At 44.8% G+C, this 19,724-nt stretch overlaps 1 protein-coding gene across 1 annotated transcript in view; it reads right to left on the bottom strand.

Annotated features, from left to right (window-relative positions):
* LOC126547949 (phosrestin-2-like) overlaps positions 1-19,724 on the bottom strand; it is a 519,260-nt gene that overhangs the window by 97,294 nt on the left and 402,242 nt on the right. Inside the window, exon 4 of the mRNA XM_072289367.1 lies at positions 12,403-12,643. Coding sequence (XP_072145468.1) covers positions 12,403-12,643 — 241 coding nt within the window. The remainder of the gene's footprint in view (positions 1-12,402; positions 12,644-19,724) is intronic.

Genomic DNA, 19,724 nt, shown 5'->3' with positions numbered 1-19,724 from the left:
AAAACGTGCCTCTAGTCCGCAGTACTCTTGTGGCCATCCAGACGAAGATGCTTATCATCTCCTCCTCGAGTGCACTAAATACGATTCACAACTAAGGGTATTGCAAGCAAATTAGTTGCTTTCAGGCAGAAGACCATTCACTCTAAAAAAAAAAAAAAATACTTGGTATGGCAAACTGCGGGCCTTCAGAAAAGAGCACTTCTTGCTTTGAAGAACTTTTTCGAGGACACCAACATTTCGGGGAAATATTAAGTTTCAGTTGATCCTAATAAGCTAAATGAGCGATATGGGTGTTATTCTGGGTTAAAGATTGATTTATGTGGTAATCGTGGTTTCTACGCCGTGTGTGATTGTGTTCTGTGCTTGCAGTGTTATTACATGTGCTGTGTGTTTGGTTATTCAAAATATGTCTTTATAAATGCAAATGTGTACTGAACTCATGCACAAAACTTTGCAATTCATGTACTGTTAGACTGTATAGTTTTTATTCATCTGGTGTCCTATATACTGAGTGCCATAGTTTGTGTTATTATTCTCCCTTTTTTTTGCGCATATTTGCTTCCTTTGCTAAGTGACAAGGAGTAGCCCGTGCCGCCATAAAGGCGCCAAACTCTCGTAATATTCATTTCAATAAAAAAAAAAAAGACACAGAGAATAGTTCAGGTCTTTCCTCACCACCCATACGCTATGAGCAAGGAAATGGGCTATACTACACACGCTAGTTCTCTTTACGGTCGAATCAACGATAATTCCTTTCCAGCTTTCCAGAACAACGACCGTGGCCTGTTCGCACCAACGAGCACTTAATACTTGCAAAGGAGTCTTGAAAAGCGGCGACGTAAACACTGATGGTTTTCCGCCGGGCTCGTCTATGCAGTGCAGCATAGAACAGTGCACGCATGCACGAGACGCGGTGCCTGCGCGTGTTTATTTGAGTCATCAGCGCGCAAGTTTTGTTCCAGGTCTCCTGCTATGACACCTGATCACTCCCGTATGCGTGTGCGTCAAAGTATCAGCGCGAAATGGGAGCGATCGCCAGTAAATGGCTATCACATGTAAATGGCATTATAATTAGCGCTTATTATATGCGTTCCTTTGGGAGTGTTCACTGTAGACTATTATGCAGGGCGTAACATGTGTATGTGCTATCTTTTGCAGAAACTAAATAAGATTTAACTGTTAGGGAACGAGTAATCAATTAATTATTAAATTATTAATTTATTTTACTTGCCCAGGAACAAAACTAAGGTCTGAATACTACTACTACTGCTACTACTACTACTACTACTACTACTACTACTACTACTACTACTAATAATAATATATATAGTAATAATAATAATAATAATAATAATAATAGCAATCAAGACATAATAACGACAAAAAGACTCATCCGCTTGCGTTTCATTTGTCTGCCGCTGAGAAACTGCCCACATCTCGATTTCTCAGTGGCGTCCACTACGCGGCGGTCACTCAAGCATTCGAACGCATGCGCGCATGAGAGCTCGATGATGGCAGGAATTTTTATGCACCAGCACTGACCGATGTGCCGCAATGTAGATCAGATGCGCTCTCACCGCTACCCTTTATCATCTAGTATGAGGGAGGAAAACGGCACAATGATGTGACATACGGCCACGGGCAATAGGAGCACGACAACCGCTTGTCGCTGCCATGTCAAGAAGCTCGCTGGCAGGAGTGCAAGGGAGTCTAGCCGGCGGCCTCTTTCACTTGCCGAGCATCCAAGAAACCCTCCCGACGGTAGATGTTTTAATAGATCACGCCCAGGAATCCGGCTCATCTCTTGCACAGAGCTCCAAGTGAAGGGGGCGTCACTGAAGAAATGAACGAGCCGTACGGGTTGGAATGCGATTACCCAGGTGCCATTGCAAAAAGGCATCCCAACCACGCTAGTATAGCCATCGCTAGCCGCAGCAGGCCGTGTGTTCCTCCGATTCGTCGCGAATGCGTGCGAGAGGCTCTTCGCGTACGTCACATCCGAGGGACCACGACTGTTGGCTCCAGACTGTCCTTCCAGAGTTCGTCTTGCAATAATTTTACACTCACTACTATCGGTGCGCACCTACGAAAGTGGCGCTACCCGGGCCTAATCGCAACCAATTACAATGCACCACTCAGACGAATGCATTAAGAATTGTGCGAGTGAATAAAAAGAAAAGAAGCAAAAGAATGACCAGGAAAATTGAACTTTGATGAGACTTTGGTGAGTGGCTGTTTGAAGAATAAAAATCTTGTACTTTTCTTGAAAAACATTCTGCACCGCAAAGCAAGACGCACAGAGCGCCGCTGGCGACAGTACATCGATGTTAGAGTTATTTCATGCCTTAATAGAAAACAGTGGTGCCTTCCGTTGTCTTATTCTTTACGCTGGCTGCGTAACGAGCGTAAGCAGTGAGACAATGGGCAGCACAACTTGCCGTAATCATTCCGTCTTCTTCTGTACTGGAGAGAGAGAGAGCTCTTTAATAAATCCTGGCTAGGGTTGCCTGGTGGCATGACTAGCATGCCACACTAGATAGGTATGATGAAAACATTGACCGACGATTACGATACTCCCTAATGCGGAATTGGAGCGCAGCTGTATACGCGTTTTGATTTCAGTATATATTGGCTGGCGCGGACAACCTGTCTCGTGCGGCACTTTGCAAAGGGTGCGATGTGTGGCGCGACTGTCTCGCTAATCGGGACATTGAGAGAGGCGGCGCGTGGATTGAGCGTGGATGCGACTCTCAGCAGCAGCCGCAGACAGACCTCCACTCATACAGCGCTTTGCTTCTATACAGATGACGCGCGCTACTCTGGCGCCATCTCGTAGCCATCGTCGCCGCAAAGACCGTCTTGCACGGTACTACGCTTTTTTTCATACGCTTTCGCCATACCCTCCTCCTCCGCTTTCCCCCTCATGGTGCTGCTACACCCTCCTCCTCCCTTTCCTCCTCGCGCTCTTTCCCTATCGCCGTCTTTCATCTATACTGCTGCGCTTCGCGTTCGTTTTCATCCTTCGCTGTGTTCACTTGGTTACGAGGGACAGAGCCCACGGAACGAGCGTCTAAGGGCTGCGGTCTAAAACCGAATGATAAGCACTGTGTACGTCAGAGCTACACAATATACACAAAACGCAACACAGCGCTCAACAAACTAAAGAAACTCATTGAGACCGGTAAGGGAGGTTAAAGATGCCTTCGTTGTGCGAGATGCACAGGATGAAATAAGCAGCTACAGCCACGATCGACAGGATAGAATATTCACGTTGCATCCATGACTGCAGCAGCAGCTCATCTATTTGGCTCCTTAGCCTTACATATAACGCCTCTCGACCGACCCAATACGTAATAACCCACAGCGGACTCACACGTTTCTTCGCAGCATAGCTTTTTTTGTTGTACAAGAAAAGGCCATCAGTACTTATGCAGAGGAACTCAGATAGGCACATGTACAACACGATGCATGTGTCTGTCTTAAAGCAGTTTCTGAGTGTGCCCTTTCGGTGCCTAAGCTGAGATGCAGTTTGCTTGTGTTTTCCAACGTCGCTGACCATAAGCAGCTGTATTTGTTTCTTTGTTTTTTATTTTCTTCGCTCTCATGACTTTTTCAACGAAACAAGCCGCATCTCCATATCGAGACATCGTGGCTGATATCATCTGAGCAGTCACTCCCGTAGAAATCTGAACTGTGCATATTGCCGTGAAATTAAAGTGTTTATCCTTCGCAGGCATCGGCAGCCTACTTCGTAACATAAAGTAGCTGTACATAGCAAATTCCGCGATTCATAAAATGAACGTACAATATTTTGTTCTTGCATAGCACTACGGAATAGTATTTCCAATGACGAAGAGGCAAGCAGTAAGAAGACGACGATGACGATTGGAGGCTAGCGCGGGCTGTTGCCTCTTGGCCAATTGCGGCGTATTACTTTTTAAATATACTTGTATATAGCTTTTCATCTGCGTTTTCTTACGTAACATATCTGGTGGAGGTGGACGTTCCCTGTACCTCGTCACGGAGCTTCGCAGTGGACGGTACGTCGAGCCTTCCTTCATGGCTCCCGGCGATGACAACTCGACTCAGCCGCCTCCGACACCTGCTGCCACTTCGACGACCTACATCACTCTTCCTGCTCCTCGTGATCCTGGCGTATTCTCGGGCAAAGATGGGGAAGACGTCGGGGACTGGATCAGCCTGTACGAACACGGCAGCCGCAATAACCGGTGGGACCCTACTATCATGCTCGCCAACGTAGTCTTTTACCTCGGTGGCACACCTAGAGTTTGGTTTCGGACGCACGAAGATGAGCTCACCAGTTGTTATTCGCTCAAGCAAAAGCTCCGAGACTTGTTCGGCAACGCCTACGGTCACCAACTTGCCGCGCAGAAGGCGCTTTCCGGCCGTGTGCGGACGTCAACAGAGCCCTATGTTACGCACATTCAGGACGTCTTGGCTCTGTGCCGCAAAGTTGACGCACACATGACTGAGTCAGACAAGGTATCCCACATCCTCAAAGGCATTGCCGATGACGCCTTCAACTTGCTCGTATTCAACAACGTCGCGTCGGTGGATGCAGTTATAAATGAGTGCCGCCACCTGGAACTCGCTAAAAGCCGACGTATCGACCAGCAGTTTGCCCGTCTGCCCAACACCCCAGCGACATCTTCCTGTGCCGACGCTCCTCGTCCCAACAACACTGGCGATATTACCAGGATCGTCTGGCGTGAGATTGAGTTTGCCTATCCGGCTGCCTTCGACTCCAGCCCCACCAACGCACCTGCAGTCACGGTTTCCGCGATTCAGGCAGTTGTCCCCCAGGAGTTGGAAAACAAGGGTCTTCACTCCATCTGCCGGCCCATCGCCCTGATACCCACCCGGCTTCTTCGATTCCGCCCCGTCCCGCATCTTCTTACCCACCACGTTTCCGCAACCCATCTGAATGGCGCACGGCTGACGACAAGCCCATTTGTTTTCCCTGCCGTCGAATCAGGCACATTTCTCGGCACTGTCGCAGTCGCTGGACTTCCCCGACCCGGTCTGCTTATACTGCCTACTCTCGCTTATCATGTGTTATAGCACGGCGTCGACTTGCACAGGATCGCATTTCTAAGGAGAACTGTTAGTGCCTCAGCTGCACGATTGAGGTACTGAACAGGATAAATGTTTGTGGGACGGAGACCACCACTGGAAAATTTGTCACTAAGTCTAATTAAATGATCAAAGTTTCGAGGTCCCTAGTGAAACTATGCACTTTTAACTTCTTTCCATTTGGCGCCCTTTTCATATATGGCCTGCACAGAATACAAAACAATGAACACTCGAACGAAAGTGCTTTATATGCTCGAAATGCCAAACACGTAATATGGCTTCGTCAGTGACAAATGACCGTTCAGAGTGCTTTCAACCGACCAGATAGTTTTCTATTGGATTCTTGATCGCTTCATCGCAGTCACTGTTGTTTTGAAAACGTAACTGGCTCTTTTCCGAAAGTGCCTCCTTATGAGTTGGCGATTCCTTTCGCCTTGTGGTTATCAGCATCGTGGACTACAAAAGTTCGTAAATTTTTCCTATTGGACACGTGCCGCGCACCGTGCTAGAAACACCACTTCCCAGGCAGCCATTGGGGCAAGCACGGCCCAACATTGGCAGAGCTTGCCAGAAATGCCGGCCCTATCTCGGTAGCCCTAGTCTGGGACTGCATTGGGCCAATGTCGGTAATTTATTCCCGGGCAATTTGTGGCCCGACATTGGCTGCGTCAATAGGCGATATTCGCTGGCAACGCTGTTCTTAGCTATTGTCGGCTATCGCGTGTATCCCGAATAGTGGCATGCAGCCAACTACAATGGCAAATCATATATCAAATATTTCTTGCTATAGCCTTTTCATTTGCTGTGTCATTTACTACGTCTTAAGCTCTTTATGCATGCATAAGAATGTTTGTTGCTAAGAATTGTGCCTCTAATCAACAAGCAAAGATATTCAGTAAAGAAGTGAAAGTGCTGGAAGTAAATATTTTACTCCACATATATACATATTTGAATAAATATTATATTGCGATTTATTTACAAGAGGTTGTAAGGCCACAAAAGACAGTCCAAGCTTCAAGAACGTCAGCTGGTGTGTTGCGCACGCCGAGTTGGTAGCGCCCGCCGCATAATGTTGCTGTTCCTCATTACGATATATATATATATATATATATATATATATATATTCTTCGCAGCACATATATGTGCCAGCATTGCAAGGCATCATGTACTTTGTTCTCTTATCCGCCTGGTCGCAGGTAATAGCTGCATAAAAATTATACTAATGTTACGACACCACACTTCGAGGGTATGAAGCACGAATAAGGCGAAAATCAAAAATAAATATCTCCTTGTTGGCAGTCATTTCAATTGTCAGTTTACTGACACACAGTGGCATTGTTCAAATTCTCACTTGGCAGCCGTCAATTGCCGAATTTATGTCCACAAAACTCATCAGCTCTTACACTCGCGTTTAAAAGAAAATTTCAAACAAGGTCATTGGTACAGTTGATCAGATTCAATGCTTTTGTGACCTTATGAACTTTCTTGTTAGCAAAGTCCAGAACACACAGTCAAGAGGCTACTATCATTCCGTTGTGTCGAAGTAATATTTACCAATACATAGCCTGACCAGCCGCTTATGCCTCCTGCTTAGCTGGTCATCTTATTTATTTGAGCCGTATACACAAACACGCCACACAGAGGACATAGTACTCCGAGAACTCCCGCACTGTTAAAAAGTGGTGCTAATTGTTACTGCGAGAACTAAAGAGGCGTTTCTTACATCACCGGCAATACTGTATATCCGTAGATCAATCTAATTTCAAACATTCTAACAAGCCGCTCTCTTAAAAGTAAAATATCAAAGATAAACACGTCGGGACAAGAATGGAATGCAACTTTACAAAAAGTAGACGAAGTAGCGAGTTTCTGGCTACTTCACAGGTCCTCTTGAGTCCTTGTAGAGACCTCTGAATCAAGCTTCTAGAGCCATGCAACTGTGCTTGCGGGAACACCTGCAACAGATTCACAATCATATCACAGTAAACTGGGGCCTGTTTTCAATGCAGATAACACTACAAGAATAATTGATGACGGTTGAAATAGCTTACCGCCCTTGTAGGTTGACTACCATCCACAATTCAGAACTGAAAAAGAATATAATCCACAGGACAGCTATGATATTTTCAAATCAGTGATTTTATCAGTTCACATTTCTAAAACGTACAGAAAAACTTCCTTTGCAATTTTTAGTGCCTCTCACGCTAATTTACTCGCTGTTTTCGCTTCCGATAACTTAGAACGAACGCTCCCCGTTTCAATTACATGGTCGGCAAAGGCTACAAGTCGCATAAATACGGGAAAAATGAAAACACACACACACGCACACACACACACACGCGCACGCACGCACGCACGCACGCACACACGCACACACACGCACACACGCACACACACACACACACGCACGCACGCGTTGATAACAGCTGTATTTTAAATTTTGTTAAACTGATTTCAAATAATGCAGGCTCTGCAACGATGACAGGAGAATATACTTTGACTGCTTGATGGCAATGCAGTACATTAATTAATACGTGGGTGGTAGGATGCATCGGTGTGTGCTAACGTACTCGAAGATTCCGTAAAGTTTGTTTAAGCCCTTGCACAAAAAAAAATCTCCGCTTGTAAACGAAATACTATAGGTATCAATCACACTCTGCAATTTCATTAAACAAGGAGAAAGTTTATAGCGTTGAATATGTTTCGGAGCACTTGCGCCCCGAAATTAACTTTCGCGAAACACACTCGTGTTTAAAAATTACATCTTTTAATCTGGAACATTATACTGCACTTCAAGTGCTCTCCTTCACCGTGCGAAAAGCTCGATCCGAGGATGAAAAACCCAAAACACGTGTGCTTACCTCTGTGAAAGTGATGTTCCACTCCTTCCAAGTTGATCAGGCAATACAGTCGGTGGATGTCAGCGCGCGGCGGTCAGGCGGACATAATTTGGGGCGGTTGTCGCACCTTGTATAATACGGTGCCCCTATACACATGCGTCAGTCGGTATGCTCGCGTAGATTTGAGAATGGACTGTTCGTATCATGCGTTCAATCTCATTGAACAGGCCTGCCCCACTTAGAAGTGACGAAGCACGAAGCGGGCGTCTAACAACCATAACACTAACTTTTCAAAGCGGTGACTGTACGTCTATCGCTCGTAAGTCCCAGAATCACTCCCCTATAGCGCCTCCAGAATGCGCACTGATCGATCTAACGCTTTAGGTAAAGGGAAGCTGAAAGGTTTTCCAGAAAAAAATGAGTGAACATCGGTACATAATGGTTTTCAACCCCCCGAATTCGAATATCGTATCGAAATTGAGCGAAAGAAAGCGTAAATATATTTTATTTCCACGAAAAGTGCAGCAGCGGACACGCCCAGCTCGCGCGTCTCGTTTCCGCCTGTGATTGGTCGGGCGCCTCGTGACGTCAAAACTAGTAACCGACCGCTGCCGCTACACATGAAGCGCGGTGCCAGGTAGTTTGGTGCTGTTTTTCTGAGACGGTAATGGAAAATTTAGAGAGACTGCGTTTTTCTGAGGAGTTCGGCGTTACTCCCTACATGTACGAGCCGATTGCGAAGAGCCGGCCTCTCGAAGAAGCAAACGATGCTGGTGCGAGCAATGCTTTCGACGCGAACGAAAGCAAAGTCTTGGGATCTCCTCGTGTTGGAAATGCTCTTTTGTGAATATGTTTTTTGCAAAGCGATCTAGTGATCTCGCCGATCTTTCGCCGATCTAGTGAGCTCGTTTCCGGTCAAACAACTGTAGTGTTGTGTTCCTGCATGCCTACTCGTGGAAAGTAAGCGGGGATGCGATCGCCGGCATTTGTGCGCTGTCCAAAGCTGTCGGCAATCTACAAAGACGGTTTAAACGCGTGAAAAGCTTCCCGGTTCATGCAGTACGTGTAGTGACCTTCATCTGTTGACTACCACGTTGACTACCACTCACGTTGATTACCACTCACGTTGACTACCACGCACATTGACTATCACTCTACATACACACAGACGCACCAACAAAGGAATGCAGGGTCGATCGAAGCAGATTACGATGGCACGCACGCAGAAACAAGCGCTGTCAGGCACGGTCGCGGACGCTGCGAAGGAACGAAACACTAGAGTTGACGTCACAACACGGCGGTTTCCGGTCTCCGCTCGCATCGTCAGCGTCAGCAGCAGCGCGCGACATTCGACGGGGGGCGGAGCTACAGCGCGATTTCAACCGACGATTACGTCGCTCCTAATTGAAAAAAAAACCCCAAGATTTTACCTACATGGTTTATAAGGTTCCCGCATCCGTATATGAGCGTCTTATTGAATTCGACAGACTCTTCAGCTTCCCTTTAAGGAACAACATAAAACGTTACGCACGATTGTACAGTGTGTACACATTTACTGTGACTGTTCTATAGTCGAACAATGTATAGTAGTAGCCGAGCTGAACTAACAAACAACCCTTAAGAGTTGGCTTCGATTTGAGCTATCGAGGCCAACTCAAATTTCCCTTCTCATGCAAATTACATTTGTGGAACGCAGAAATACTTTAATGAGAAAGATGTAGCACTTATTGTATGATCTTGCATTTGAGAGAGAACTTGAAATTCTAGCAACTTAAGAAAGCATAAATCATATTAAGGAGCTCATACATTTCACAAAAATTGCCGAAATTCAACAAGCGTCAAAAGAATTTAAGGTCGATGTTTACAAATCCGTATCTCTGCACCAGAAACAGATATTGCACTTTTGGAAATTGCTTCTCCATGAACACCTATAAAGCAACAAAAATAGTCTAGTTTACAACTTTCATGCGTTAGGTAAAATGCTTACATGGTGCTTGCAAAAGTTATACTCACAAATTACTGGCACGCTTGAGAGATGTATACAATACATTAACTTGGCTCGAGTTAGATATTTTAATGGGTGTCATTCATATAAAAGTGATATCGTTATTTCTTACTGTATTAGAGAACTGAAAACATGGTACTTGAGCTTTTTCAATTTTGTAAATTACTACAGTTGTTACGAAAAGCAGATAGCCTCAATGAAAAGTCTGTTTTTCGAAGTAAAAAACATGCTAAATTTTTCTTTTAAGGAGGTCCTCAACCACTCCTCAGGCTTGGTGAAATAACGTAGTCCGCGGATAGCATACGCTGTTGTGAACCACTCAGCCAAATTTTGCAGTCGTGCGCGGCGCGTGGAGCTCGCAAGTGGAGCGCGAAGTGACCCTTTTCTCAAACGCTCTCTTTCGAACAGAAGCCTGCTCCTCACTCTTCTGTGGACGCTTTATTTCGTAATATAACACATTCCCCGAAACGCGGCTGCTATTGGCCAATACCTGACATGAATCAAGAAGGGCATTTGTATCAGTGCGCTTCTTCCTACTGTACCCGTGTATATTTATTTATTTATTCACGCAGTTTAATAAACAGGCTGAATAACACGAAGATGAATAAGTGACCTATCCCGTGACCTTCTACTAGTGTACGCGGTTCCTGATCATTTTATTAGTATTTAAATGCAGTACACCTTTTGCTACTAAAAGTTTTTTCTTTAACTTACAACGTGTACATAAGCCTTCGTTTTCGATGAGTTGGCTTGCTCATCTATCGATAAAATGACAACGCCGGGGGCTATCCAGCCATGACGCAAGCACGTACTTGGAGATAAATGCAGTACGAGAATAAGAAATGCCTGTACAAAGACCCAGAAGCATTGTGCCACCTCTTTAGTTTCAAAACTGGTTGAAAAGGTCAAGGTATAGGTTGTTAACCACAGTCGCACTCACTCCTGTCAAAGCATAACGATGGGCAGCTTTAACAATTACCGAGGCGGGCTATCGGCATCGCTCTCATTTCTCAGCGTTGGTGGAGGAGAGACTCTTCGTTTTTTAGAGTCTGCTTAGATAAAAAAATTCTACTTTGAAAATATCCAGGTGATTTTGGAAGTAACCGCTGCAGATTTTAACACCATCTTGGGTGGGCGTTTCGTTGCTCCATAAAAAAGTGGATCCTTAAATATCGGTTGTCAGTCCCTTTAAACGCAACAAATCTGATCAAATTTGGTGCGCTAGATGCCGAGGAAAGCGATTTCCACATCTTCAGTTATTTGGGTAGAAACTCCTGAGTTAAAGCTCTCCTTAATCAGCAAGGTGGAAAGCTGGACTATTTGGTATAGTTCCATTTGCACATTACAGCGCTACAGACGAAACACAGAGAAATGAAAGCCACATGACGGGCGCGGTGGTTTTCTTTTCTCTGTATTTCGTCTGTCGAGGTGTCGCACACCAATGGATTCCCTTAATGGTTATCAGAGACTGAAAAAACTATTGTTGCCAATATATCATGCGTACGAACCAATGTTAACATCACTGGCTCGACAATATTTATGATTGGTCAACATTTTCGGGCATATAACGTCAGCTGTCCAAAATTGGAGAGCAGGAGAGATTGACTTGACAATATGTACTGCTTCGTGCCGTTCTACAGCCAATATTATCTATGCTGTGGATAAGCTCGCCCAATGTTCCGTTCCCGTTGTCTGGCAGTGCAATTAACGTAATTTGAGTGGCAACGGTGGGCCATTGTTGGAGTCTTCATAGAACGCCACTGCCATTGTTGTTATGCTGGCATCGCTGGGTCATTCGAGGGCCATCGTGTGCCACCGTAATAACAATATTGGCTCGGCGTTCTATGTTGCCTGGGCTTGGCGCTGATGAGCTCGTGGCTCAGTCGATGAAGCGCCGGGCTACAAATCGATCGCTGCAATGTTTGGTTTCTCGCTCGACTGAGAGCGCACGCAGAATTTGCTTAGCTTTTCACCTGATGTCCAGTGACGAGCAGTGTAAATTCCCCACGGAAACGGCATGACTCCGCAAGACTCTGCAACATCTGGCTGAAATCTGCCCTGACGCTTGCTATGAGCATTTAGTGCTTGGTAAATATGCAATATACATAACATAACTCGTTCGCCTGCTTACTGTTAAATTTACGTCGCCTGTGAGCACATTGTATCTCGATTTTAAATTCAAAATGTTAGCCTCACAGATGTCGATACTTACAGATGTTTGTTTATGTAATAGTTCAGTATGTTCTTCTTTTTCTTTTTTGCTACGCGTGTTATCTTCGCTGGACCGCAGCACTTAGGTAACACGTTATGTGTGGATCGCTCGATGCATTACTGAAACATCACAGAAAGGGGGCGTGTGGAGGGGAGGGGGAGATGTTGAAGCTCGAGGTTCTGTGAAACGGGAACTCTCAGAGAAATTTGAAGGAAAGGTTCAATGTGTTGCTGGGGCATTGACACCGATACCTGCTTGAAGTCCAAGATGGCCTCGGTAAAGAACTTGAGTCCCATGACCTCCTCATCCTCGCGTCCGTAGCGGAAAGTGAGCAGCACCATGGCGTAGACGCGCCGATCCTTGAGGTAGGTCGGGTCCACTAGCACCACGCCATCTATGGGGCTCACGCTGGTCCGGCTTGATGCATGCACGAACTCGCGCGTGCTCAGGTACAGAGTCAGCCGGCTGTTGGGACTCTGCTTCTTGTACACCCTGCATTCCACAAACACATTATTTAATCCTCTGTCTAACTCACAGGGCTTACGCAGGTAATATACTATAGGGAGAAATGACTTCGCTGCAATATAAATACAGGTAAAGCCCACACTGAAGAGTGCGCATACCGTATGAGTGTAGACGTAAACACCCAGCAATATTAATCAGCTATATGTGCATTGACGTCTATAGGGGTGTACGCATAGTGATTTTTGAGACCGAATCGAATACGAATCAAAGGTGCCAGGAACAATTTGAATATCGAATAGTTTTCTAATAATGAACAGCCGTTGTCACAGTAATTATAAAATGTTGTTTACATCTAGTATTCTTAAAGTTAGCAAGTTTCTGTCATTCTATAGTACGTTATGAAGTGTTGTTTATAAAAAGATTATACAAAAATTCTTAAAATCAGTTACATATGCATAAGCATTCGTTGGCTCGATTGCTTTTCACTTGGCCCACCCCTAATTTAAGTTGGCCCACCCTCAAATTTAAGTTGGCCAACCTTCAAATTTCAAGTTAGCTCGCCCCCAAGTTTCAAGTTGCCCCACCCCCAAATTTCAGTTGGCCCACTTCTACTATAAGCTTACCCATGAATTTTCTATGGAGCCCTATGTATTCCTATGAGTAAGGTGTTTCGCGTTTCGCGTTATGGACACGACTTTGCTAACAAACTAATCTCAGAGCAACTTTCTTTTTCAATTGCTCCTAATCGCTTATAAAGCTACCAATAATCTACATTTACACTATTATAACGATCAAATGTACTAACAGTGCAAATTACGCACATTTGTGCAGATACAAGGCATTCCACTTTTCGCATAACAGACATATTTTGCTGGGGTACTCGCTAAAGAATTATTACGCATTACGGGTGTGTGAACAGTGATTTTTGAGACCGAAACGAATATGAATCGAATAATTCCAGAAGCGAATCGAATCGAATATCTGATAGTTTTGGATAGTAAACAGCCGGTACCACAATTATTATAGAACGGTGTTCGTATCCCAGTATCCTTAAAATCAGCAAGTTTATGTCATTACATAGTACGGTATGAAGGGTTGTCTCTTAAACACACAAATGGAGCATTAGAAGCAAATAAACAGTCTATTCGCATGCTCGGGGCTCTTCAGAGAGTGCGATTGATCGCTGCACAGCCTATAAAGTACGGATACCTAAGTGACATAGCCTGCTCAACTACTCAAGTTCTCATGTTTTATGTCTATACTGTGCCCACGGAGGTGAAAATTTACCGTACTTTTTCTCAAATTTTATGTGTATTCGCAAGTTGCGAATAGTGACTACTCGGTTCAAAGACCGAATCGAATAGTGTCTTATTCAATTGGTTATTCGACAGTGTCGAATATTCGCACACCCTAGACGTGTGTATTTCAGAGAAAAAATTACGTTATTCAATGTAAATGCCATGCGATTTTAAGCATCCCCTGATAGTTTGAAGGTATAAGATCTGGGCAGAAAGGGGTGATTGGAGTTACCATAACAAAGAGAGGGTGAAAAGGAAAGGCGGGCATGTTAACCAGGTTGCCCTCCGCGCGTGCGCGATCTCACCGCGTATTTCCATCCTCCCTCTTTCTCTCTATCTCTTCTTTCTGTTATCCCTTTCCCGTCCCCCAGTATAAGGTAGCCAAGCAGACTCATTTCTGGTTAATATCCCTGCCTTCTCTTTTTCTTTCCCCCTCTCCCACACTGGGGAAGCGAGGCGCGCGCCGTCTGCTGGCTGATCTTGAACTGAAAAAGGAGGCGCCCTGAAGTTATCGTCCAACCCACACGTAGCACGGTGCCGAGATCAAAGCCTGTCGCCACTTTTAGGAGAACCAGGAACTTTAGCTGTTCAACTTCCGGTTGAGTTCATCTATACAGCTTATATGGCTGCAACGGACTATCGCTCTAGCTCCGGCGTTTGAAGCGTTCAAAGTAGTTCTGCGCTGTCTAGTAGTTGTAAGAAGCTAAGTAGAGTTTTTTCCACGGCTGACGCGTACTTCGCCGCGCCATGGAGTGGCCGTTGGGCTCGGTTGTTTTGCTCATTGCGACGATGGACTTCTCTTTGCGACGGCGGCTAAAGCGATTGGCTGCTGACGTGGGCTTCGACCCATGCGCTGATGCACCGCCGCGGAGAGCGACGCGAACAAACGACGCTCCTCATGCATCGATTGTGAGTGGATGAGAGTAAAGTCATGACCTTTGTGGTGGATAAAGGTAAACAACTACATGACATTAAACGTTGAATTTGTGATCAAACTAAACAAAATTCCCCACATAGCCCTGAGGTGTAAATAATTTAATTAACCACTTTACTAAAGCTTAGCGTCACATAGATTCCATTACGTTCGTCGGATCTGCAGTTTTTTTGTTTAAATTCCTACTTTAACTTAGCACATCTTTATATACGACCGCAGGCCAAAGCTGCTATCAAATCGCCACTGTAAACGATGGGTTCTTGTCCAGTCCTCCGTAGTGGATGAATGCAATTATTTGAGGAAAAAAGCAGGAAAGCGAAAATGAAATAGTGGTCTTCACTGTAGGAGAATGGCTGCTGTCGCAGTAATTGAGTTCAGACCCGCAGGAATCGCTGAAGTCTGCTGTGTTTTTTTATTCCTGTGAAGGTCTCAGAACAGAAATGCCGCTTGTATTGAGCGCCGAGCGCGGGCTTGCGCAAGCAACTTTAAATTCTGGGGTTTTACGCGTGAAAACTATGATATGAGCACGAGGCACACCGTAGTGCGGGGCACCGGATTAATTTTGACCACCTATGGTTCTTTAAGGTGCGCCCAATGTGCGGCACACGAGCGTTTTTGCATTTCCCGCCCATGGAAGCGGTGGCGACAGGTGTGTGCACAGAGAATCACGACACAGGCTGGTGGTCGACCGTGGTGCTGTTTCATCTGGCGGGGGGTACGACACATATCTGAACGTATTTAGGAATTCTACGCCTCTTGTCTCACAGCGGCACAATGCATATTCTGAAACATTAGCCAAAAACAGACGCAGACCCAGTGGCACATACCGAATTGCCAAATCAAAGAAAATCAAGCAAAATAAATCTTCAGGGTGCAATGGGATATTCCATTAAGAGCTTGGTGTGGTTTACAGACATCTATGATTCAAGGTTATATGTGCAGGTTTTACGCAAGAATCTATGTTTTCTTATTGCTACGAACAAAGGTGGTGGCGCTTATGGCACAATGCTTTGTCGGTCAGCATATAAGCCACTCTGTTGGCATTTGCATTCGGATCCGGCGTATACCTTTGCAGGATGTTCTTTTTATCGTTAACAGAATTTTCAAAAATAGCTTGTGGCATTTAGCACAATTCTGCTTCCCGAGCACGATTATCTTAAAAGGTGGTCATTATTTTCATGAGAGCTCAAAATGCATCTTCGACTAATTATCAACATTTCGCTAATAGCTTCTGAAGTAACTAAGTTACGGCACATATTGTGATTTACGAATGGTTTAGCCGATGGGTTCGCAAGTCATATTCCCTTGAAACGAATTCTCAAGTGACACCAGTTTCGAGATATGACTCCCAAGGTATACGACGAAATGCATTAGTGTACCATTTATTTTTGAGCTTCAATATAAAAAAAAAGTGCAGTTTAGTATAAAATAAGTGGAGCAACAGTGCATTTCTTCTGCTAGTTTGACAGCGCTTATTTCAAAACTGGTGCTAGTTTAAAAGCTTGTTCTACGTGAATATGCCTTGTGAGATACCTGGCTTCAATACGTAAATTCCAATATGTTGCGCCAAAGTGACTAGATAGAAAGTTGATTAGTAAAATGTTGTTAACTATTTGGTTATGTATCTTTATTTCTTCCGGAAGTAATGTACACCTCTTCGAGTAATGAAGCTCAATGACTAAATTGTGCATTCTTCCACAGGCCATTTTTCAAAATTTTGTAAACATTAAATAAATATACTACAGGTATACTATCCACACATGTACCCGCAACACGCACGCACGCACACACGAAAGCAAGAAAGAAGAGGATGTGCAATTTATCAGTGGCGTGCGAAGGGACACTGTGTAGCCTAACTTATCTCCGGGCAAGAAGTGGGCACCCTCAGAAGCATTTTAGATATAATAAACCTCTCCTATTTTGCACCAATAACACGGCTGCGAAAGGAGCATTTTCTCAGAGCGAAAAAAAAAAAAAACGAAATGAAGCAAGTATAAAAATATTGATGGCAGGGCCTTCAAGTAGAGCCAAGTAGGGTCGTCCACTCAGTGACCTAGGTCAAGACGACAAGATAAACAAATAAAGCAAATACGAGCATTGGACAAAAACAAACAGTCAGTCTAAGTATGCGCTATAAAAACATTCTCAGAGAGCCAAGCTCCAGTTTCTTGTTCCGCTTTTTACTTAGTTCGGGAGCCGTAGCAACTTCTCTTTGCTCGGCCCAGCCTCTTCGCCCTTTCACTCGGTGTGGGTACTTAATTAAGCTTGTGGCACGGTGGCTGTCAAAACTGGTCCGTCTGTGCGAACTGAAGGTAATGTGCTTCTGTCGATTATTTGTTTGACCCTTGCGAAAACAAGTTTTCTTTATGGCCCATCTTAAGTATACTGTTGTGCACTAATGACGCCCTACAGGCTTCCAAGGCAACCTCTACGGTTCATTTTCTCTTCCTTCAAAGGAAGATTCGGGTCGGAAAAACGCCTTTTTCATTTAAAAATTTTTTTACATCTTTATTGCAAAATTACGCTGTTGTTCAATGTATATGCGCACCATCTGCAATAGCCCAGGAAGTCAGCCGCCATGAAACGGACGGTTATTATACACGCCCATTTTTCTGCGTCGCCCTACTCCTTGTCCTTCCCATTTTATATACGTTACAGCCCAGATGCGGACATTCAACTAGCCGTCATAAATATTCGAACTACGAGGTAAAGGTCACATGGATTTCCTGCCAATTTTAAGGTCGCGGTGATTTAGTTCCGTCATATAATCTTTCGCGTCTAACGACCAGGCGACAGAGCTGCCGTGTAATCGATTAAAATTCGGGGTCAGTGCTGCTCCAAATACAGAATAAATTGAACAGGAGCAAACATGCTACAACGAATACACCTGCAATTGTTTCATTTGTCTGGAATTATACGTCAAGTAGAAGTGCAGCCCAGAGCTTTGTCTCGTTGTAGAAGAATGCGAAACAAAGAAATCAAAACGCACACGCTTACCAAATTGCTGGTAGCCGAAGAAAATAAAACGCGTTCTTACTATCTTTGGAAATTAATTGAACTGATGTAAACAAGTAACGCTATAAATCGAGAAAGGCAGGTCTTCACGTTTTCCTTAGCGAAGTAACAAATAAACAAACAAAGAAAAACAGAAAGAAAGCTTGAATTTTCAATAACGTGCTAACTTGGGCTAGTTGGCACATGTCTAAAGAAAACGAGTAACAGCGCTGAACAACGGGATGTGACTGAGAGAGACGAAGCGCTGTCTCAGTCAATTTCCGAGTGCGTTATGGTTATGTGGTGAAATTTCTTGGAAATATATTTGTACTTGCCACGGTAGCTCACTGAATATGAGATATGCAGAGTTGGAGCCGGTTCAATTCGCAGTCCTGCGGTAGCATTCTACCGCAGGCTGAGCATAAGAAATACCTTAGAGTATGAATACGTTTTAAAGAACTCTCGGTTATTTAATTTCATCAGCAACCCTCCACTACCGTACCGCTCATAGCCCAGCTCTTGCTTTTGTGCGTTTTCTAGTCAACTGTACCTGTAATGGCGCAGTTCAAAGCAGACATGGAAACTCTGCCACAGAAGCCATTCCGAATGCTTGAGAGCTGTGGAATAAATATACCATTTCTCATCCAATTTTGTGTTGCACGCTCGCCACAGCACACCAGTTTTTTATTTATTCATGATTATACATTTGCGCTATTCTCCACCGGAAAATACAAAAAAAAAAAACCGTGTGTTGAGAAAATTGCACAAACAGGCCTGGAGTGCGGCCTGATCCCGGTGACCAGAACCGGTAACGCACTCTCTCACCAGAGCAGGATTGGCCACCCTGGTGCAGTACTTGGCCACAACCTCCTATATGAATACAACAATCGAACCCCGGCCCTCAGTCCCCAGCAGCCGCGAAGCAACTGACCACGGCGGCGGTCAGATCTGTGACGCTGCAGAGGGTGCTAAGAATACCTGGCTCCGGACAGGCCGCCATTGGAATCTGAACCTGGCAACGTTTAACGTTAGAACGCTATCTAGTGAGGCGAGTCTAGCAGTGTTATTGGAGGAATTAGAGGGTAGTAAATGGGATATAATAGGGCTCAGTGAGGTTAGGAGGACAAAAGAAGCATATACAGTGCTAAAAAGCGGGCATGTACTGTGTTACCGGGGCTTAGCGGAGAGACGAGAACTAGGAGTCGGATTCCTGATTAATAAGGAAATAGCTGGTAACATACAGGAATTCTACAGCATTAACGAGAGGGTGGCATGTCTTGTTGTGAAACTTAATAAGAGGTACAAAATGAAGGTTGTACAGGTCTACGCTCCTACATCTAGTCATGATGACCAGGAAGTCGAAAGCTTTTATGAAGACGTAGAATCGGCGATGGGTAAAGTCAAAACAAAATACACTATACTGATGGGCGACTTCAATGCCAGGGTAGGCAAGAAGCAGGCTGGAGACAAGTCAGTGGGGGAATATGGCATAGGCTCTAGGAATAGCAGAGGAGAATTATTAGTAGAGTTTGCAGAACAGAATAATATGCGTATAATGAATACCTTTTTCCGCAAGCGGGTTAGCCGAAAGTGGACGTGGAGGAGCCCGAATGGTGAGACTAGAAATGAAATCGACTTCATACTCTGCGCGAACCCTGGCATCATTCAAGATGTAGACGTGCTCGGCAAGGTACGCTGCAGTGACCACAGGATGGTAAGAACTCGAATTAGCCTAGACTTGAGGAGGGAACGAAAGAAACTGGTACACAAGAAGCCAATCAATGAGTTAGCGGTAAGAGGGAAACTAGAGGAATTCCGGATCAAACTACAGAACAGGTATTCGGCTTTAACTCAGGAAGAGGACCTTAGTGTTGAAGCAATG

Source organism: Dermacentor andersoni, chromosome 1 (genome assembly GCF_023375885.2).
Source record: "Dermacentor andersoni chromosome 1, qqDerAnde1_hic_scaffold, whole genome shotgun sequence".
Lineage (NCBI taxonomy): Eukaryota > Metazoa > Arthropoda > Arachnida > Ixodida > Ixodidae > Dermacentor > Dermacentor andersoni.
Note: the sequence above shows the minus strand (reverse complement) of the source record. Positions and strands in the feature narration are given on the sequence as shown.